This window comes from Pleurodeles waltl, chromosome 3_1 (genome assembly GCF_031143425.1).
Source record: "Pleurodeles waltl isolate 20211129_DDA chromosome 3_1, aPleWal1.hap1.20221129, whole genome shotgun sequence".
Taxonomy (NCBI): domain Eukaryota; kingdom Metazoa; phylum Chordata; class Amphibia; order Caudata; family Salamandridae; genus Pleurodeles; species Pleurodeles waltl.
In genome coordinates this window covers 1696686643-1696710877 of record NC_090440.1, presented here as the reverse complement: position 1 = coordinate 1696710877, position 24235 = coordinate 1696686643, and the positions used below count along the sequence as shown (strand labels likewise).

Sequence of the window (24235 nt, the reverse complement as noted above, 5' to 3'; positions counted from 1 at the left end):
GCAGATAGTCTTTCAAGTGACATGGCAGAGTACAGTGCAATTGGCAGTAGCATGCCTTCTGCTATTACCTGGGAGTATGCTCTCAACAACAGTACAACTGCAAATTTAATTTCTCATAACACCAAAGAAGGTCAATGAAGGCAGTGCAGATCGCCACAAACACAACTGAATGGGTGATAGAAGACAGCGGGCAAGGGAGTGACCTTGGTGAGTATGGGAAGAGGCAACGGCACACCCACACTCCCATATACTGCTGAGTCCCGAAATTGTCAACTGATCTTGAAAACCTAGGTGGAAATTAGACAATATTGCTCATCCTGTTAAAGGAAGCAAGATTAATACTTAATAAAGTCGTATTAGATGTTGTAGTCTTTAGTGCATGTGTTTTATGTTCAAAGATAATATGGTACCTTGGGATGATTGCCAAGGTCTATTTTACCTCATTCATAGGCTGGATCTAACTAATGGAGTAGGGGAGCTTATTATTAATTTGGCATGGACTGGATAGATTCAGGCACATGGGAATTTATTAAGTGTGATGTGGGGGAGACAACTGGCACGGAGTATTCCCTGGTATGTTCTTGCCATTATCTTCATAGGTAAAGTAGCCTGAGTTATTTCCTCATGTGATCTAATGAACAATAGCATCATTGAAGGTATTTCCTTACATAATTCAGTTATAAGCGGGCAAAGTGATCAAAACAATATTTTTACTAATTCTAATATGGTATAAAGCAATTAGCTTCTGGAATCTAATGCATATTAGTAATCAGAATAAAGTACCATTTTCTAATGCAGCATTCAGCACAATTCCATTCTGTAATTTGAAGACGCAGAATGAAGTCATCAGTGTAATCTTCTGTAATTGGAACTATTAGTAAATACATTATTAACATTATTTTAGAGCAATTAAATGCAGTTTAGCTGAACAAAAGTAATTTCATTCTATAGCCCATTGCAGTGTAAAGTAATCAGGGGGATGTCTTCTTTAATGTAAAGGCATGGTGAAATAATAAAAACAATCAATTCTTATAATTGAAATGGATGGCAAGATAAACAAAAGTAATGTAATTGTACCTTTTTTTGACCCATCAGGGGTAAGCTATTTCCTTCTGCAATCAAATTCAAGGTAAAGTAATCAAAATAATATAATTCAGAAATTCAGGAGTGGGTAAAGTAATCGGAGTAGTTTTCTGAAACCCAAAGCAGGACAAAACAATCAGAGCATACTTCTGCAATCAAATGTGGGTTAAAGCAGTTATGGTCATCTATTTCTAAAATCCAGTATGGCCGGGGGGTGAGGGGGGTGGCCAAGATGGTGGCACGGTAACCGCTTTATCAAGGAGCTCCACTGCACACCGTAGAAGTACCACCACTTGTGGCGCTCCCGGGCAGTTATATCTCTGGGCAGCCCCAGGAGACCTGTGAGCAATAGCTGCACTGTTCATGTTGGTGGCACCGCTGCAGAATGGAGACAGCAGAGACTGTGCAGTGCTGTGACGGTCCGACCCCAACGCCGAAAAATGGCAGCCGCTCCACAGTACTTGGAGCATGCCGAGTCCTGAGCACCACCTCCTTGGAGCTGCTAGAGCGCACCAGGCAAGTCCAGGTGGGCTCAGAACATCGACCTGAGCCTCCAACCTTGAAGGAGTAAGTGCGCGCTGCTGAGGGGGAGCCGACTGCTGTCAGTGCAAGGAAAATGAAGCTACGCTAGGCCCCAGCACGATACTGGCTGCCAAAGGCATTCCGTGCGCAGCTAATGAGATTAGATACTCGATTCATGTGCAGAGCAGAGACCAAGGAGAGGGGCGTCTTGTGAGCAACAATACCTTGATCAGTGGAGTGAGGTACGGAGAGCACCCCAACACTCGTCCGGCTTAGCTACAGGCCCTTTATCGGCACCACCTCTAAAGTGACTGCCACAACATACTGCGTCATTGAGAACTACACAAACGGAAGCCGGTGCCACACAAACTGAGCGAGAGGTCCTGAGGCGTAGAATATAGCGCTTGGCACCTGCCAACCCAATAGTGATTAAAAGTTCCCTGGGAGGAGGTGGCACCCCAGTGCCTGCATAGGACTCCCCATGTAGAGACCCTACTGTTCTGTGCATAACTGCCCACCAGACTCCGTCCATAACACCTGAACTCTGACAATAATCGGGGGTCCCTACTTACGCAACACTAGACTGTGAGAGAATTTGCTGCTGCAAGACAGGCGCACTCCATCACACAAATTGCCGCAACCCACTCCAAAAAAAAAAAAAAGACACCAACATCAAGGACATGTTGAGCAAATCCTCTGTCAAGAAGCCAGTGCACCCGTCAGATACCCCGCCTAACACCTCTCCCCAGGAGGCAGCACTAGAAACAGAAACCTCACTGATGGAAGAACCTGTGACCCGCATGTTCCTGGAACAGCTCATCAGCACTCTGAGAGACGATATTGCAGCCGTAAAATGAGATATAGTGGCTGATGCAATTGAATTGCGTAGGGAGCTGGGAAAGATACTCAACATGCTGGAAAGATCTGGAGATCAGAGCGAAGAGGAACTAAATGGACACTGAAGAGAGTGGCAGGTAGTACAAGATAGGAACACTATACTATTGCCTAGAAGATCTAGAAAATAGATTGTGTCACTCCAACATTCGTATGAGGGGTGCACCATTGCAAGCAGACTCGGTGAAGCTGGAGAAATATGTAGTGCAATTGTTTGGCAAGTGGCCCCGGAGCTGAAGGACAAAGACACTGCACTAGACTACGCTCAAAAAGTGGGTAGACCTGCAAAGACCCCTGCCATTCCTAAAGATACACTCATGTATCTCCACTTGTACCGACAGAAGGAAATCATCATGTCGGTCATCCAGGATACCCCTGCAATTAATTTTGAAGGCACAAAGGTCGGAATCTTCCAAGATATTTCCCAGCTAACTTCAGTGACACAGGGCCCTCCCCAACCAGCCATGACCTTTCAGCATGAAGAAGGGATTTGCTACAAATGGGACCACCTTTTCCGCCTCATATTCGCCTAGAACAATGAGATTAATGCTATTCGAACCCTTGAGGCGGCACATGCGATCCTAGACTTTGGGACTATGCCAGACAAAGACACACAAGCCTAAGACCCAGCCACCAACTTGCTCCACTACCAATCTGAGGGTACACTCCCATGCTACACAAAGAAGTTTATTGTGGAACCTTCCGCATCAGAAAGCCATAAGAAGCGGGCGGCGCTCCTGCGATAACTTCAGTGACAGAAGAGTCATTCAGACACTGAAATTGACTGACCTCCCATTCAGTACCTCCTCCACAAGATGTTGCTTTCATATCTCCTGGCACAGCGCTGAATCTAAACCACATACTAGGTACCAAAGTGGGTCCGCCGCTGAATAATTGCAACATCACTGTGTGGCGGGGCTCGCACTCCCCTCTATTGCACGTTGATACCAAATTGCCATCGAGATGCCAAATTTCCATGGACATGAACCCTCGCTGTATGAGACTGTTGATTCCTAGGAGTGTGAACACTTTTGTTTTGATCTTGTTGTTCTACCTCTCACATGCCAACCCCCTACACTCCCTCTTGCCAGGCACGCCCACCAGCATCAATGCACTCCTCAAACTACAATAGGGACGAACCTACCGCACTTACTTCTAGATATACCCACTCCTACCTTTAGGCTGAGCATAGTGCCCTGTTGCATGACATGATTAAAGTACTCATCGTTAACTCCACTGTGAAGTGCAAATCCCTCCTCTCTTTGCTAAAGGACTTTAGGTGTGACACTGCCTTATCCAAGGGACCCACGTTCTGTAGGGAGACTGGCATTGATTACATTCCCACTGCTTTGATCATCAGTTTTTCTCCTCAGTCTCCCAGAAGAGAGCTGGAGTTGCGTTTCTATTGGCCACTAACTTCCCTGGCCACATGCTACAGGTACAAGCAGAGCTATCCGGCAGAAAGCTTATGCTTCGCATTTTCATACATACTTACACGTTCACAGTGGCCACAGTTTATGTCCCGATCACCAGGAGTCATTTCACCTGGATGCCCTGAGTAGAGCAAGGACATCACCAAATACAGATGTGCTAAAAGTTGGTGACTTCAATCTAGTAACAGATACCGTCATGGATAGGTCGCTCAGCTCGTAGACAACACTCATTGCTCCCTAGTCCCAGAGCTCTTACTCTTGCTCATGCTGAGAAAGCATTTGACTATGTACACTAGCCACATTTGAAGCTGGTCTCCGCCAAGACTGGGCCCATGATTCCAGAAATAGATTTGGTGTAACTATATTGATCCCAAGGTGCAGATCAGAGTAAATGGAATACTATCGGCCCCTAAATATTGCATGTGGTATCAGACAAGGCTGCCTCATCGCCTCTTCTCTTTGCCCTTTACACAGAGCCATTGGCAGAGAAGATACAGGGTAATTCATGGTGATCAGGCATCCCCATGGGAGGCAGGAGCCATATACTGGAGAAAACGGTGGAGCCTAACTATTCATCGCTTCTTTCCACCACTCGCGCAGATCTGCAATGTTGGCAGGGTGGCTCTCTTTCCTGGTTGGGAAGACTGATGCCTATGAAAATGACACTCTTGCCTAGAATACTTGACATGATGCAGGCACTCCCGCTCCATTCCCCGCTGCACATTCTAGGAAAACTGCAGCAGTTGATAGAGAAATATATCTGGGATGACAAGAGGGCTCGAATGGCAAATAACCAGGGTTACTGACTCCAGGGGAGGGTGGACTGGGGATTCCCAATCTGCAACATTACTACCAGGTAGCACAACTCTGATACTTGATGGAATGAGCTAGGCTGGAGACAGACGAAACAATGGTGCTTTATCAACCAAGCAATAGTGGGGATTCACATCTGGAAGAGAGCCTGGCTATCTAAAATTCACAGACCACAAGGGGTCTATAGCTCCCTGGATCTACGAGCAACAGTAGGCATTTGGGACAGGGTACAACTCATTTCCACACAAACACTGATCCTTGGGAACCTTGACTTTTCCCCCTCGCCTTACACAACACATCTTTCATGCAATGGAACATCGCCAGTTGTAAAAGTGCGGGTGAACTGTTCGATCTTAATGGTCTCCTGAATTTCACTCAACTCCAGTCAGAATTCACTCTCCCCTCCACTGCAATCTGGCAGTACCTAGCACTTAGGACACTGAGTTAAACAACCTCACATCAGGTCCTATGCCAGTCGACCACTCACTCCATTTATGAACTGGCTCCTCACATTCAAGATGGTTAAGAAAATCTTGTTGGAAATTTATACATTTCTAAACACACTGATGTTTAGGGCTCCATCTACAGCGCAGTGTCAATGGGAGCTGGAGTGTGGACATTCATTCACACCTAAGGAGTGGACAGATATTTTGCACCGGACTTACATTCCTGTACGTAGTACTAGTGGGCAAGAAATCCTCAAGAATATTGTGCACTATTGGTACTACACACGTAAGAGGTTAGCAACATGGAAACGCGGGCCGTGACACCAACTGACTACACAGTACAGTAGTCAGAGTACTTCCTGCTGTAGTGAACATTAAAGCAGTCAAAATATTACTCTATAATACAATAAATGATAATGATAGTGGAGTAATCTCTATTTGCAATCCAATACATAGTAATGCAATCACATTAATCTGCTCAATATTAACTGATGGTAAGGCAACCACAGTACACATATCTAACCTAAAGCAAAGCAGAAGCAGACAATGTGTGTAATTTAGTGCAAGATAAAGATTAAAATAACGTACTGGAATATAGTGAGGGATAAAGTAATCTGAGTAGTCTCATTTTACAGGTCAATACTAGGTCACAAACTCATTCTGTAGGCAAAAGCGGAGTAGTCTTATTTTAATTACTCAGAGTAAACTAATCCTAGTATTTGTCTTCTGAAACCGATTCACTTTAAAATAAAGTGCTTGTAGACAAATTAGTCTATTGAACTAATACAAGACAAAGGTATATCTCTATCAAATGCAAAGCTACCAACATCAGGCAATATTTGTTTCTACAAACTAAACATTGACAATGCCCAATAACCGCATCCATAAAATACATATTGACAATATGGTTTATAAAAGTAAAGCAAGACATGGCATGATACTTTAGAAATAAAGGTTCTTAAATCCTTTGTCACACCCTTAAAAACAATGGACAGTCCAAATATACATGAGAACAAACAATCGCAATAAACAACACAGACATACTTCTTAACATTATTTCTCACCTTTGTTGTTAATTCCAGACAGAGAAAACAGGGGTAAAATATTAAATGAATATGATATCTGCCTTCAAGCAACATTCGGAGAGCAAATATATTTAAAGGGCATGATATGTGTTCGTTAATGATAAGGTTTGCAAGATTGTGGATTTCCTATAAGATACTCGGACTCTGTTCTGACAGTGGTCTGTAAAGTAATCTTCTGTTTTCTGAAGAAAGATGGAGTAATGAGTGTGAAGGCTTTTTGTAATCTGCTGCAGTTTGTACTTCTGCTACCTGTTCTGCAGCAGTTTTGTGTATTTCTTCAAGCAGCTGTACATGGTGTGAGTTTTCAACTTTTGCTGCTGTCTGTGATGCCTAGGTATGTGAATGGTGCATGCACTAGGGCTCCTAGGACCAATGTGCAGGCTCTATTATTCTTTGTGAACTCCGAGTAAATCTCCCCCTACAAAAGTCATAATAACCATTAGGAGTTGTCAATGCATGTACAAAGGGGAAATATTTTCAATCTCCCAAAACATTGTCTTGTATTTATTACCTTATAAGTGCAATCATGTTATGACTGAATCTTACTTAAAGTTTTATCATTTACATTTTTATTTTAAGTTTATTGTTGGTATGAAAACAACAAACTCTGAAAGGGAATCACAATCTATTTTAAAGGCAACACATTAAATATAAAACAAGAAAGATTGTTTACAATTAGCATTCCAAATAAAATGTATAAATAAATCATTAACAAAAGACCTTATTCCTTCCAGGCTTTTTAAGTTCATCAGGACAATTACGTTTCATTGATTATTCAGCATTTTCACGCTCTTCTAATGGTGAGCTGAGTATTTGTTCCAAACTTTTTTTCAAACATGTGACAATGAAAATGATATGTCAAACTGTCCATCCTGTCAGTAAGACAAAACCTAACATTTGTTCTTCCTGGGAAATAGCATGCCAAGATACAGATTCTAAGATAGGAACACATATTAGATATTGTTCTTGGCATTTGTTCAATATTTAAACAAGCACTATAAAAACAAAAAGGAATCATAAGAGCAAGTAGGACATAATGACTGGTGCTGCCTCTGAATTAGTTCAAGTGCCATCTGTAAATAATTTGATTTTACATTATACATAAATGCACTGGAATACGTTTTGTGATTAATTTTTCTAGTTAATGCCACTTGATGTGCCTCACAGAAGAACGTTTAAACCTCTTGCTCAATATTTTGAAATAGTTACAAGAAGTCTCATAAGTAGTCCTATAATGTCCATGACACTGATAAAAAAAGGTCACATAGTTACTGGCTTGTATTACAATACATAGAACTGCACCAGGTCCATGAGTACATCCACTGATCTCGCTTATCCATCACTCAGGATAATTAGGTCACTCACTGGTATATCTGCCTCTATTGACAGTTGCAGATCAACAGTAGTGAACATCAAATACTGATAACTCTCCAGTACCCCAGAAGACAATACAAATGATCCCCCTGTTTTGCAAACGGGACTCTCAAATGCAAATACAGTCACAATATAGTTCTACGCAGCTGAACTGATGCCATTCTTACCTGGGTGGCTTTGGGAGTTCATTGCTGGCTATGTCTACTCTTCCTGTTGCTCCAGGGCATCAAATGTCCACATGGAAAGGCGTTCCATTCACCGCCAGCTTTCCAGAAATAAATAAGAAGAAACAGAGTGGTAACTTCCTGCAACCGTCGAATTTCAGGCTAGAACACCAAGCTTTAGGAATTCATGAATGTTGTGTGGGCACCAGCATGAACCGATCTCCTTAGATGTTTCTCAGATCCATGACACTGGGCTAGATGAAGAAAAATGAAATCCACGGTTATCATCACAACAAAAGCAGTCTGAAATGTCAAAATATTGAGGCACTTATACTGTGATGCATTTGTTTTGTATCTATAGCAAGCTCTATAAAAAGAAAGCAATAACACAAATCAATAGAATGCAAATCTGGGGATCCTGACTGTACACACAACAATGCTGATGATTACTGACTGATAGACTAAATTTAGGGAAAGAGACGTGGTATCAAGGTAACTTTACTATTTAGAAAATCAGTGTTAAGGAAGGGGATTAGAGTCACTTTAACATAAAATAAAAAGCAATGGAAACGGATTGAGATATACAATAACTTTGCCATTTGTAAGAGAAAAGGCGAGAGTATCAGAGTAAATAAAAAAAATAACGAAAACCTAACGTTGCCACTTACAAGGACCAGCGCGAATGTTTAGGATGGCAGGTAATGGTGCCCTGGGTAAACACCACGAGCATTGGGAAAGTTTGGCCATTGCAGATTCTATTTTAATGTGCCGGCAGTGGAAAAGCTAATCTCAGCAGTCAGCCATGCTAAACCGTATAGAAAATATTGGTTTCTACACTCTGAAGAGGGTCACTCCACATTATGACACAATGACGCGGCTGTCCAGGAAGAATAGAAAATACATTTTTCTATACTTTCAAATGGCTGCCATGCTGCTTCAGAGGAAACAAAGGGAGCGCCAAATATAAGCAAATACACTACTCATCCATCCTTTTGGGTTGAAGGATTACTGTCGCGATTTCTCCGCAACAAAGCTCTATACGTGAAACAAAAGCAGACATCAAGCGTCATACACCACACCTCCAACCTTGGTAGCAGAGCCTGGAAGCCAGCTCAGAATACCTCTAAAAGCAGGCCTTGTACACAGCTCCATCACTGCTAACAAGAAGCGACTAATATGGGCCATTATGATGAAGAGAACACAGACTGAGCCATGAAGACACACAGCCCCTGCAGAACGGCCAGATCCATTTCCTGTAAGAGCCAAGCGAGTGGAAGACAGCGCCCTTCCAGGGCCGGTGTAAGACAAATGTCTTCTTGGGCCTGGGAGTCTGTGTTCCTAGACTTAGCTTTCGCATCATAGCAATATTCCTATTTAAAATGCATTTACCCGAAGATGGATGTGCCTGCGTGCTGCCTTTAGAAACATTTACATGCAAAGAAATCAGACTGCTCCTTGAATGCCTTTAACTATCCATCCCCTTGCCGCTTTCCTGCCGCCAAAACTCTTCTTATTATTTATGGCTGCTTTTGTTTCAAGATTTTTTTTTCTCGGTTGTCCATATAGTGCTTTTCTTTGGGTAGTACCCACATGTAACATGGATGAGGAACAAGCCGAGCACCATTAGATCATTTCATTTTAAAAGAGAGCAGGGTGAGACCTGGGGTTCAATTAGGAGTAATTATTGCACAATACCAAAAGGGCAGCAGGAAAAAAAGTGTTAGAGACTGCGATTTAACAGTACGGAGTGGATGGAGCATCAGTGCGTGTCCCAAAAGGCAGACATCGATCTGTTTCATATTGCCACCAGATCCAAACATGTCTACCTCAGGTCCTTCCCCCAAACCTTATTAATAGTGAAGCATGATGAGTTTCTTGCCGGCATGGTCAAATAAGGAGAATTAACACAGTCACAGTGGCGAAGGAGCAACTCCCCCGGCTCAGCCAGCAGCTGAAAAATTAAACAATAGTTTACTAGCGTTTTATTTTTTTAAGCTGTTGGCTCAGCCAGCAGCATGTGCAGGGAGGGGCGGGTTGGGCCATGGGAGGGGGGGGAGGGGGGAAGAAGGGAGAGGGGGGAAGAAGGGAGAGGGGTGAGGGAGTAGAGTGCACTTAAGTGCGCATGTATGTTTGACCGGCCGTCTTAGGTTTCTCCAATCTGGCTGTATTACACAGCCGGGTTGGAGAAACTGCACAGACTCCCATGCAGTGTTTGTGCGGCAGACCAAGCCGCTCAGACGAATCCTGATGCTGCTCTCATGCTAGGTTTAGCAGGAGAGCAGTGCCAGGATTGCATGGGGGAGCCTGTGCTGGTGTCCCAGGGACTGCTGGGGCACCAACAACATTTAGAGAGAACAGGAGAGGGGCGCCCAGCGTCGGAAAGGTGCATTAAAAAAAAAAAAAAAATGTTTACATTTCAATCCGTACCCGTCCCTGTACCCCACTCACCCTCAGCCCGCCCCTCCCCTTGAGATTTGTGGGGGCCGCCGCTGTGCAAATTACACCTTTAACAGCTCTCTACCTCTGTGAAACTATGCACCTTATCATAAGATGCTTTTGCAAATCCCTTGTTGCATTACAAGATGAATTGTATAAGGACTGAGCAAACCACTAGTAATGTTTTATTATCCTGCCATGCATTATACTGTTTAATTTAAGATGGTCCTAGTGGAGTATCACAACTTATATTGATGAGTACTGGTATGGCCCGCCCGTTCCAAAGGCAAAACTACCATTATTTGTTCAGCTTGACAGTAGTCAGAATGCCAGAGACTACAGAACATTCAAAAGTATACACCAGATACAAGAATGTACACGCTTCCACCACAGCACATATATTCCATATAGCTAGGTACACGGTCTTCACAACAGCACATGCCTAGAATAACGCATCATATTTCACATGATATCCAACAACACATATTACAGACAGAACACTGCATATACATCCAAAACAGCACAGATATGCCATATAGTTGGATATGACGGTGTCACAACAACCTTGACCATGGCACACACCACCATACAGTAGCACACACTAAGAAAGCACTGTGATACATCCAACACAAGCAATTAATTAACTCTTATGTAAATTAAAAGCACCTGAATCCACCAGAAACCTACCACAGAGGCATTTGTGGGTGTAAGGCAACAGGCATGTGCACAAACCAAGAAGATAAACCCACTATGGTTAGGTCAAAACACAGTTCTGGGATAATCTCTGTTCAACCCCTCCTAGCCAGGGCACAAGCAGCAGGCAATCCTCACACAAGTGTGTGTTAATTTCAAGTAGTACCAACAACTGTAAGGTAAAGAACACAACAGAATAATAGTCTCAAACTGATTTAGGAAAATAGAGAGATGCTTAATAAGCAGAAAGACAGCACCATCAAAATGGTGTTAAAGAACAGGATATGTGTACGGTTACTACGGGAAGCATGGGAAGGCGACATAGGACTTATCGAAGATGATGACTCAGTAGAGGCATTCCGAAGTCCTGGAGAGGTCACTATAACAGCTCGCTTTCAGTTAACATAGATCAGGATATTACACAGAGCATTACTATTCCTGGCCTCTTTTACACCGCTTGGGGTGATGCAACTCTGATTTGTGCACTAGCGGTTGTGGCATGGTGTGGCCCTTTTTCCATATTCTTTGGGGGTGTCCCATAATTCAGCAATACTGGACAGGGGTGATTCAAATTATGAGCCGGGTCACGGGTCTTACTGTGCCACTGGAAGCCAGATTGCATATACTTCATATAACAAGAGATGAAGAGTGGCCCAGACACCGAAGGATCTAGTTGCTGCTGGAGTGGCTAAGGAGAACACTGCGCAGGAAGGGGGGTGGAGTAAATATACCCCCAAATGTATATGATTCGGAGAATGATCCCGACTGGTGCAGCGAGCCAAGCAGGTGATCCACAAAAGCTGAGGATGTCTGCGAAAATATGAAAAGATCTGGAACGCATGGAACACTTACAGGAAATCATGACTGATGTATGTGGGGAATACCCAGGGGCTGAAAGTGAGTCTACAATAGTCTGTATTTGTTCTGGCGTAGCTATGCATGCCTATAATTTCCTACTGCTGGTTGACACTTGTCACAACTGTAAATGTACTGTGTCTTTTCTCCGTAATGTTTCAATATATTGGTTCAGGGTGATACCAACATTGTCCGCTGAGCCTATAAACGAGCAGAGATGGGCCAGAATTACTACACATATATATTCAGCGACTAGGAATGCTCGCTTTAAATTAATTAACCTCTATGTTTATCACAGAGCTTATCTTACCCCCCATAAAATTGCAAAAATGTATGCTACCGGAGGTGGGGGTTGCCCCCGCTGCCCAGAACCGGAAGCAGGATTAGAGCACATGCTATGGCACTGTCCGAAAATAGTGCCTTACTGGGAAGAGGTGTTCAAGAACTTGGCTGCGGTTATGGACAGGAAACTGAGGCTATCTATTAGGGGATTTTCCCCGCCCTTCTGCCCCCAAAAAAACAACTAATAAATATATTGACCTAGCACTAATTCTGGCCAGAAGAAAAATTACGATAAGGACGCTGGGGGCCCCCACATACGGAGGTGGCAGAATCCAGTGATAAAATGGGCAGAGGCAGAGGGAAATATATTGCATCAACAGGCAGCGCAGGGGATGGGGTCACGAGACATGGCAAGACATTGGGATACATTGTTAGATTGCCTCAAACAGCCAGGTGACACGACCTCAGACAACTCATGGGCAACCTCTTAGTTTGACACAGAGGAAGACTCTACTACATAAAGGTACAACAAACTGTAACTGATCAGTTTTCTTACTTGGAAAAACTATGATGTTGGAGGAAGGTCATGTTGTATTATGGGAGTGAACTTGGGGAGAGGGCACGAGGGAAGTATAATGTTTGTTACATTTGGTAGATGTATGTTCTTTACTATCTTTGTTTGCAAAATTAATAAAAGATATTTTAAAAAAAATAAAAAAATATAAAAAAAGCATTGTAGGCTAAGCAACTGTTGAATAAAAAATCCCACTATCCCCCCAAAAAAACAGGAAATATAGATTTTTATAGCCTTCAGGCAAAAGCCCTAAGAAAAAGTCAAACACTACGGGGAAAAAAAAACATTACTTGTGGACCGGGACCTGATAGCAATTTCCGGCCAACCACGATGCGGCTGACATCGCATACACCAGGCAGGGTGTCCCAGTCAAAGATGCTAAAAGCTTAATACACAATTAGAAGCAATCAGAATAGTCTTCTTGCTGCAGGATAAAGAAAATGAACCCATATCGCCACCCAGCTGAGGGCTCAATCGTGCAGACTCAATACATAAGGATTAGAGGGCTGCACGGTTTTCAAGAGCAACTCTGTAAACAGCAGGAAAAGCTTCTTCTGGTCAGTCCTCCAGCCCCTCTCTCTTCAGGGCAGGTTTCTGGGAAACAGGTCACTATCCAACCCATCCTCTGCAGGTTCTAGTCCTCTTTAGAACACCTGGGCCTTCTTTGAGTCACATGTCCTCTGCTTTCACTAAAGGTAACATTTACAATGTACTTTGAGGGAATGTAATTGGACCAAATAAGGAGTTTCATTGTAGATCATGATTTAGAATTGAAGCACAGCCACATTACTACCAGTGGTAATGTGTACAGAGTTCCAAAGCCACCAAAAATAGGGAATAGGAAAAGTTGAAAATCCTGAAGTGACCAAGCAGAGTTACCAATTTGATGCAGTATTAATGTATATACCACCAGAAACTTACAACTTCTTAAAGACAACACTTTCACCTAAGACAGGCACAATCTCACCGCTCTACTATTCGCACAGCTCCACAGATTCCGGTCTGCGATAGACACCTCACAGCCATTCGGAAAGTAATCCCTGGACTACCAGAACTGCAATGGTACTATGCTATTTGCAGACTGTGCAACATACAAATTCCAAACAGCAATTGCTTTACTCACAGTATTTGGGGGGGGGGGGGGGCAGAGCTTAATAGTCATGATCACAGTGTTTCGGGAGTGTGGATGTCGAGGTCAATTTTCAGTCCCCTTCCACTCCCCTAGATGTCCACTTCACCCTTTGCACTGCATCAGTGATGTTAATGAAGTCCCAAACTAAGGGGAAAAGTGGATAGGGGGAGAAAAAGAGCATCCAGCAGCCTGTTGTTTGGAAAACCCAGAATGAATTTCAGAGGTGCAGTGTCTCAAGACCGCATTAGATCATCAAGATATCTCAAATTATGGGTGGGAGAACACAATTACTAAATGGTCGACAACACAGGAAAGGAGTTAGATGAAATGGTAACAAAGTGCTGTTCTTGCTGTTACAAGCAGAAGGGACACTGTATCTAGGCCTTAGCATACCACAGACCCCACACAGGAGCCAAAGAACGACTGCCCATGCTGCACCGGTAGAGAGGATACCTGGACAAGGAAGCAAGAACCACAAAGAGTAAGAAAATTAGAGACCAAATTAGAGACCAAAGGAAACCAAACCGGGAACAAAACTGAACAAGCATTTGCAATGCAACGGGTCTCGCGTTTGCTCGTGTTAGAGCTAATAGCGTTGTAAACTCCTAACCGGACTTTTCTTGCGACATAAACCATGTACGTAACCGGAAAAAGTGCAATTAACTGTGTAACAGGGTCGATATTATGAAAATAGAGAAAAAGTAGTCCACAAACCGAACGGAAAACAGCGAGCCTCGCATGTTTTCTGTACTTGGTTGATGTGCTCGAAGAGGGCTAACCACCGGAAAAGGCATGACGTATGCGTGCCTTCCACTAATGAAATCAAGCAGATTCTAACAGGCAAGCCCACGAACCAATGATAGACACAGCTGTCACGTGGACGGGGCTCAGAGCCCTTATTAATCCCTAAAGCCTCTCGCAAGCAAAACGCATGGGCAAGCGCATGGGACGCAGGCTTGACCCTAAAAAACAACAAAGGTGAAGAGACAAACCAAGCAGATACAGGCTGAAACAAATAGTGACGAGTCACATTGACTACTGTTGCCAGATAAGGGAACTCTATGTAAGTAGGGTTGAAATACCTGGATTGCCACTACGGACCTTGAAGTAGGCCTAATTTACTAGTTCTCTAGTAGCTGGGGCTGTGTAGGTGTGTCTTGGAAATGTAGTCTTTCGAGTGCAAATGCACATTTTCCACTGTCCTCTGTGCCACCTTCGCCTAGGTCCCAATTTCATCTGTTTAAACATGTGTTAAGACGTGACACAGGGGCACTGTGGGACACATGACCCAAAAGGACTTCACTTTCACAAAATATGCACTGGGCAAAATAGCAGGCATTGCTATCCTACCACTCAATGTCCGCAAGTGAAACCACAACTTGCAAATGTATTTATTTACAAATTGCAATGATGCTGAAAACCCGTGCGAGTCTCCAGACAAAGGTGGGCAATAAAGAGACTTTCCCTCTCCTCACAATTCACGATTATATGAGTCAATATCAATATTTTGTGGCTCCTCACGCTGTCGGGAATAATTTACAAAGTGGAAATAGTCCATGACAGACAGTCTCCACTATGTGAGGGACAGCCATGTGGGCCAGTAGGAGAAGACAGTGCCCTAAGGATAGTTTCATGGTGTCCCAATCTCATTGAGTGGCCTTGAAAGCCTGCCCTGGGTGCCAGTCTGTCATTTTTTAGTGTCATCGCTGCTAATGCCAATGTGCTATGTGCTTTATGAAATAAAAAAAAACAAAAAAAAAAAAAACAAGTCCACTACTTCATCAGGTCACAGCACTGTTGGCACAAGTGACCGCAAGGTTGTTTGCGCTAAGCTTAATGCAGTAGCTTTGTACAGCAAAAATGGGCCGTTTGCAAGGATTCACTGAAATCTTGTCTCATTAAAATTCATGAAGCTGTATTTGTTCTGTGAGTCTTTGTTAACGGCTGTGAATGCAGAGCTGGGGTCTAGAAAAGTACTGCAGATCTCTATCTTTGCATTCACTTTTGCAGAGTGCAAGCATTACGATTCCTGTCTCTTTCAAAGTACTGGGTCCAAAATCAAAAAATGGTACATCATGAAATGGAATGAGAGATTGCAGCATGCACTTTGGATCGATGCATGTCCCATGGCTCAAAGACTGAGAGGTGCATACATTGGCACTCACCAACATGTACAGTGTACGTACATCCATCAGCAGTAGAAACCCCCAACAATTCTAGTGAAGACAGATCGAGGCATTTTGGGAGGTAAAGAGGTGCCCATTAGGAGGGGCAAACTCTCTTCCAGATGTGGACGTGGTGCCCCTCAGGCTAGCAGGAAGTCTATTATGCTAAATTGTACCAGATTTTCTGTCAGCGACTGGGCCTGCAGTTCAGAATCGAAGTTTGTTTGCTCACAAGCTTCATAGAATTAAAGGTTCTTGGAAAACTGCAGCTGGGAGCCTACGAGCATTCCCAGGTGAATGAATTTCGGCGAAGGAATGAGCAAATGGTAATACACAGTCACAAAGCCAAGGGTTCAGAGCAAGATTTTTGTATCTTTGTTTTTAAAAGGGCTAATCCACCCTAAAGAGAAGGGAGAAATGTACTCCATATGAAAAGGAGGCGAGCATTATTCAAGCAACCTCTTTTTAAAAATAAAGCAGGAAAAAACAAAACGGTAACAAATTAAAGTGCATGTTGGAAATCTAATCGTGTTTGTTTGAGGAACAATTTCCCAACCAGTGTGCAGTGAAATTAAGATCCAGTGCCTTTAAACACTCAGGGCAGCCTGTATGCAATGTGTCTCTATCACAGTTTCTCCCGAGTCTGGGACAATACATGCAAATGTAGAAGGAATATATGCTACGGGTGGCCCTATTATATGGGTACATGGTGCAAAAGTTAGTCTCAAACCTCTCGGAATAGTAAACCAGAAACGTACTTACTGCCATGTTTCTTATCTGTGTATATTGAGAAAATTATTCCATTTACCACATCTGTAACAATGATGGGATAAATATCGTATGTCAACACATATAGCTAACAATTACATATTTTAATTACAAAATACACAAGTGTAAAAAATAAACAGAAGAAAAATAGCTATAGCTAAAATAAATCAGTATACCAGACAGAATTCATTTACCCATCGCAAATGCACACGCTCATAAGAACAGAAACTTGAGCAGTATTCAGACACACGACTATATAATCATACCTTCTTCTCTTACCTAACAAACATCTGAGGCCAATCTTGATTTTCATTTAGGACAATTACAGCAGGAAGCAATGTGTTTGCGTAAAACTGGTTACAAGATATGGTATTTGAAAAAAAGTTAAATCTTAAATCGCTCAAGTTTTCTTTGGTACAGCGAATACATAATGATATAAAATTTAATAAGCTTAAAACATTCATTGGAAATCGTCCTCTCCTTTATACTTTACTAGAAGTTAAATAAGGAGCAGCCTTGGGACTATAAACCTGGATGGCATTTGCAACCTGCTGGTGCAATCCTCATACATACACTATGAGCCTCATTATGAGTTTGGTAGATGGTTTGCCTGTCCACCAAACCTCTGACGGGGAGGTTGCAGCCATTGTGGCTACCTCCTCACTGGGCCCATTACGAGTTTCCTGCTAGGTCAGCAGGCGGAAACCTTTGCTTCCACCCACTGGCCTAGCGGGAAACGGCCTACAGCATTGTCTCCGCTAGTAATCAAGCTGACAGCAATGCTGTAGGTTGCAGAGTGCACCAGCACCTCGCAATGTTCAGCAGTACTCCTACTTCTTTATACCAGTCACAGCTCGCGGGGGTTAAAAGGGGCAGGGTGGGGTAGTAATAAATTTGTATCCCTCATGGCACGCTTCTTTAACAATTAAACAATAATAAACATTGTTTATTATATGGTTCATTGTTAAAGATTTGCAGTGGCTGCTGCTGGTGTTGGGTTGGCGCCCCTCCACCATAGTTCTCAAGACTGAACTAGGAAAATGGCATCTGCTTTGGCATCCTAGTCACACTCAGAATGTAACACACTGCAAACATGGGAGAAAATAAAAAGAGTGCCATGGGAGCTATACTGACTGCTGGTGTAGATACAGGATACAATGCAGTGTGTATAGATCGAGGCATTGGGTATAACTCGCGCAACTCGTTTGTAAACTGGAAATAAAGTCTATGTCCTCTCTGAAATGAAAGGACCTTTTCCTTCCAGTCTTTTTGCCTTGCCTGTATAGTGGTGTGGTCATGCCTTCTTGCTTTAGGGTCCTTAACTCTAGAGCAACCTTCAATTAGATTCGAGAGAAACCATTAACAATTTAGAGAGTGAGGAGGAGTTGAAAATATCGGATGTCTTGTTGTATCATAATCACAGCTTCCTAAATTTCCAACTGGTCAGTTTTAGCAACAACAGATGTTCAGTTGGTAAAGCACTCTACGAAACACGAAGAAAAGTAAAACCTCATGCAACAGAACTTCAGGAACCAGAACTTCTTAAAATCTTAATATGTGAAGCAACCTCTAAGAAGATTATTGTGGGAAGCTGTCTTTTTTATCACCACAAGAATCAGATAAAAGTTGTTTGATAGAATCTTCAACTCCAAAATTCGGTCATTCACATCTTCCAGATATTTCTAATTTTAATACACTAGATATTTAACAGACTGGACATATAATCTCACAGAACAGAAATGCTTGTCTAAACAGCAGTCTGAATAGTATTTGCTAGTTCTGTTCATGGTTTGGACTTCGTTCAACAAAGATACATGGTCACTGGAGGATGAATAATTTACATTGTCACAAGGAGAACAGTTTATGCTGCCAGAAGCAGGAAAGAAGAGTTTCTGGATATTGCCCCGTCTTTCAAAACAAGCATTTGTCTTTCAGTGTCCTGGTACCTCCATCAACTGCTGATGCCACATATGGCTGTTGGAACAGACAATTGCCCCATCTGTGCTACATACTTGACTCTTTAGAAAACGCCCATGCCCTGGAGATGCTGCGGCCACAGTGCCACTATTAATAATGATTGGCTCAGGCTGTGTGGTATGGCAGGGCAACAGCTACTATATTCCCTCATGATTCCCCTACCGAATAACCCTGCAAAACCTATCCTGACAAAGGTGATGATGAAGGCATTATTTATTAAACAGAGTGTAAAAGAAAAAGGGACACTTGCTTTAGGTCGGAACACTTATAAGGGTACAGCGGTTTCATGACAAGGGCCTGACAAACACTTTAGATATGTTTTAATATCACAGATTACAACACCATAAGGTATAATTATACCAGAGCTTCCACAGGAGCCTGCAGAGTTCATATTCCTCACTAAGTTGCTCACTTTACAGTATAGCAGGGGCTGGTTTGCTCAAACATGGCCTAATATTGGGTAAACGCCTAATTGGCTGCTTTCCAGGCATAGATTTGTGGGAAACCGATCTAGATGATTTATGGGATTCCAGTACATGTTCATACTGTTGCGCACAACGGGAGACAATTTCCATTAGGTATAGACATAAATTAATACATTTGAAGATTTTCCATTGACTATACAATATCCATACTAAATTGCACGGGTTTGACAGCATATAAATATGCACTGTCATTAATCTCAGTCTGAATTTTTAGATTTGTCATGGAAATGGCGATGTAGCCTCCTACTGGAAGGCAGTTCTGGATGAGATATCACATATTGTTGACTAGGAGATCCCAAACAGATCTGAAACAACAGGTTATGGGTTATGTAGAAAAATAATGGCCAAACCCGTCAGGCGTCTTGTAGCTATACTATTATTATTGGCGATAGGAAAGACAGCCCTACATAAGATGAAGAGATTCACTCCCCACGTGAGAAAGCTGGCTCAGAAATGCTACTATCTCTAACACTAGATCATAACAGTTCACAGACGTGCAACCCCTTCATTCCAGACTCAAACATATATGGGCCCACTGAAGCCATATCTTGCTGAACTACAAAACAATAAATCTGACGGCATTCTTTTTTTCATGGTGATACTGTACAATGTCTCTGATGCACTAATACCACCGCAGATGCCCCCTTGTACTATAGCAGCATTGATAATTAAATGTATATTGGTGTGTATCTGTTTTTTGCCTGATTCAAAGGATGTACCAGAAAATGCTTGATTATTGATGATGTACTGTGATGTTACTCAACAATGGTTTCCTATTCAGTGACCGATTGAATGTTACATATTTTATCATGTTTACTGTGGTTCATTATGGATTTTGTTTTTTTTAGGCTTCAGTAGAGTCCTGTAATTGGCCTGGAAACATTGCCTGAATTTTGAAATAAAGGAGTTATCCCATAAAAGATTTCCCATTACAGAATTTGCTTGAGCAAAAATGGCAATCTTTTTCTCAAAAGGTTTTATCTTTGGAATGTGAAAAGCAAGGTCACTTGTGCTTAGTCTTCCCAAAAATTCAGGACACTCAACTTGCTGGATTGAAGACTACAATTTTTGGGTTAATGGTGGGACCCAGCCCTCTGAAGTTATTCTCATGCCCACTCTGACAGAGAAATAGATATAAACGGTTTTGAAACAAGACTAACATTTTGTCTAAAGATATATTAAATTAGAATCCCCTTGATCTCGTGGAAGACATTAGTGATTTGACTAGTTTTGTTATAAAGCAATGGGGTGCAAGAAAGTCCAAACAAAAGAGTGCCATCGTGATTGTTTTTTCACCAAACAATTGGGAGTGTTAAATGAGCACTAAACCAGATGTATTATATGGCTACATTTAAAAGTGCTTTTTTCTCTAAAAGGATGTCCCAAAATAATTATGTGACTTCTATTTTGCGCACCTGCAGAGCACCTAAGCATTGTTCACAACAAGGACCTTTCTATGGACAGAAATCCATATCTCTTTTACACTCAATACAATTAGTGGATGACACCATTAAGTGAAAATACACCTTCTGGATTGCAGCTTTATTATTAATTACAACACTTTTTACGGGGGGGAAACATATTTCCAAGATTGAAAACTAAAGGAAACAGGGACGGGGTGGCTGAAATGGAATGCTATGGAATTTGTATTTGAGAGATTTGAACAGTTATTACTAAACTTTGTAAAAATAAATTTGAACAAACATAAAACACTTAACACATGGTTAAAGTAGTATTTTTGGACAGTATCAGCAGAGATAGTATATAAAACGTAACTGCAAATATCCTGGAGCTCAATGTTTCAGAGATAAAGTGAAGATAATTGGGGGTTCATGTTGCACCCTAGTGAAATACCAAAAGGGAGATATACAGACAATAGCTTGATCGACCATGACTGAAAAAACAGCCCTTATCTTTTCCAGCCTTGGGGAAAATACGGCTTGAAAGTTCTGGAGAACAAAATGCACTAGCGTTTTAGTTGTCCCCCTTAAAAATCAAAAAGGCTCACTGAATTGGGCTGTGTTCGAAGTTGAAACCTATTTTTTGAGAAAACATTTCTGAACTTTGTACTATGTGTATTAGTAGAATTTCTATGATTTATGAGGAGATGAAAACTACAATTTTCTCTCAAGGTTTTCAAAGCTGCAAATGCCCCCAAAAATGTCTGCAGCAGTTTCTAAAACAAACAATCCAACAATATGTTTTTAAAAGACCACAGTTCCCAATAGCTAGGGCGCTGTAGACTCATCCTCAGAATACAGCAACATTCTGGTGTATAGTTGGGATAAGAAATGTAAACATCAATGGAGGGAACCAGGTATCAGCTGTCACATGTGGTCTTACTTAATATTTTAACATGTTCAACATCTCAGGAATGTTTCAACGTGGGAAGCTGGACAAAAGCTTTAAATTTTGGATGACATTCAGATACACCCTATAAACTCTAACCTAATCTTAAAAACACTAATTTAAATATGATTTATTTTTCTGGCTCGTTAGAAGGCCATAGAGACAATGGAGCAAATCATTTTCGACGGGTGACCAGTGGCTGAAATATTAGTACCTGTTCTAATGGTGACAACACGGTCCTTAAACAAGAGGGATCTGGAGATTGGTGTACTAAAATATGTTGATCGTGGGTGTGGCCATGATGGCGGACGGCTAGGACGTGTTTTCCTGCCCTTCATCCCCGCTGCCCGTGTATCACCCTTAATCCTCCAGCTGGGGCTAGCGGTGGGCACGCTCTGCCATGAATAGCGTTCACACAATGCAGCAAATTTGAACAGATTGCCAAATTGCCAGCCGTGGCTGATCAGCTGCCGCGACCTCCCTGCCATGCTAGGAACAAAATGCCGAGCGCCGAATCGCGGCCTAACGTGAGACAGAGGCTGACACCTGGAATCCACCCACAGACCTCGGGGAGACCTCCACACATAGCGCCACACTTGGCTTCTAAGGTGACCATTTGGTCGGGCTTGGCACTAGCCCGGCTGCCGGCAAAGAGCCTGCCGGCCTAGTCTGTAGCACGCCCTGCCAACACAGAGCTGCATGGAGAAAGATAAGCGGCCGCTGACGTGGGACAGCAGAAAGTGACTGACGAGGGCAGCACCTGACCAGCCAACACCCGGAATGGCTTCAACCGACCTTAGCACCAGGGGAGGCCGGCGCAACTCACTGCTGCTGTGGGGACTTTTTGCAGCCCAGGAAGGTAGGACCTGTGCATGGCACCCCTCATTGGCCCTGAAAGCTAGACACCATCAAGGAGAGGTCCTGACCCAAAAGTACTTGCAAGGCGACCTGCAGCAGCGGGCCCAGCCCTGATGGCAGCGAGCAAACGATTTATCTCCTATGGCCCTGCAGCTGCGCAGATTTCACCCAGGCTCTAATAAGCATCCATGCAGGCGCGGACCTCTCCTATGAGCTGGGGATCTTCAAAAGACCTAATAGTGCCATTTAATCCACTGACTGGGAGTGAGAGGAGGGGCTGCACCGTAACTTCTGCTGTCCAGTTGTCCTTTGGCAACGGTTTGGACGCTCAACCTTGGGACCACCCTGCATTCAGCCAGGTTTCACACCAGGCACAGCGAGAGCATCATGTGGACCCGGTTCAGGGGCCCAACTTTGTACCTGCTGGGGCGGTGCATTGCAGTGCGCTGAGACAACTTCTCTCACTACAGCTACACAAAGCATGTGATGGAGCACAACTACTGCACTCTGGAGGAGCCTCGCGGCTGGCTGGTTCATACCCTTCATAGACCGATGGGGAGGAACTGCCCCGGAAGGTTGTATGAGGAGGAAGAATAGAGTTGGCTGCGTCAGAGCAGAGGCTCTTGGGATACAGCTTTTGAGATTCTTGGGATCCTGCCCCTTCTCATCGCGCAGGGGCCTATATAGAGAGAACCAGTGTGCCTCAGGGCTCCAAGGTCGGGGCCTCGCTGGGAGGCAGCTCCTTAACCCCGTTCGCCTGAGAGTACCTAAGACCTCAGAGGCATACTGTACTTGGTGGGACCCAGATCTGTCCCTGCCCTATGACCCTACTAGTGACATTGCCTGCAGTCAGAGTGATTACCCATGGCGGCGGCATGAGCCAATAAAAAATGCTCCCTGAAGGAGCAGGTCGAAAAGTCGGCAGTGCATATCACCAGAGATCCGCCCTCAAAGACCAGCCAAGATCTGCTGACAGAGAGTGATGAGGAGGGCCCACTGACCCGCTCCTTCCTAGAGGCTCTCTTTGCACCTCTCAAAGATGACCTTCAAGTGGTCAAGAGACGTGTCCCAATACTAAATCAGTACAGGAGGACTTGGCCAAGATGGAAGGCAGACTCTCCACGTTGAAGGACAACACAACCAGCAGAGATGAAGAAACTAAACAACTCTAACAAAAGATTTCCCGCCTCAAAGAGCAGCAAATTGATCTCCAGTACGTACTCAAGACCCAGAAAACAGGTCGAGATGCAACAACATCTGCATCAGCGATGCACCAACCGCCACAGAAGGGAGCGACATTGGGACCTATGTAAGAGCCATCTTTGCCCTGATCCTGGAGTCCTCAGAAGCGGAAATTCCGTTGGATAGATCGTACGGGGCTTCCCGCGTTTGGTAAGCTTCCGTCCAGTTTATATCCTAGAGGGTGTCCACGATTTCCCTTTGAAATAACTGATACTTTGCAAAGCAAGGGACCTTCACCCCGTATGAGGGTGGGCATGATAATCAAAAAACTGATTCTGTCCACAGACCCTGACCTCCGAGAACCACTGGAACGATGATTGCTCGTAATTGAGTTCATGCCCATCCAGGAACACTGCTATTGTTGGTTGGAGATGTCTTGGGGGTGGGAGGGGCATAGGGGGTTACTCACGATTTTTTGAACAGCGTCATTCCCAAGCATTTTTTCCACATTCCTGGGTTTTACATTTCAACAGCATTCCTGATACTTTCTACTCTCACACACACAAACCTTACGTCTGCCTTGACCATTTCCTGGGGACCAAAGACTTGCAGGGCATGGTTACCGCGATTGACATAGAGCCACGCTATCTGACCATACGGCAGTG

The 24235-nt window shown here is 43.4% G+C and overlaps 1 protein-coding gene across 5 annotated transcripts in view; it reads right to left on the bottom strand.

The window, feature by feature from the left end:
* HDAC4 (histone deacetylase 4) overlaps positions 1-24235 on the bottom strand; it is a 1159747-nt gene that overhangs the window by 931752 nt on the left and 203760 nt on the right. For all 5 annotated transcript variants that reach the window (XM_069225509.1, XM_069225507.1, XM_069225510.1 and 2 more), the window contains exon 2: positions 7818-8068. In XM_069225509.1, the coding sequence (XP_069081610.1) occupies positions 7818-7839 (22 nt within the window). In that variant the 5' untranslated portion in view covers positions 7840-8068. The remainder of the gene's footprint in view (positions 1-7817; positions 8069-24235) is intronic.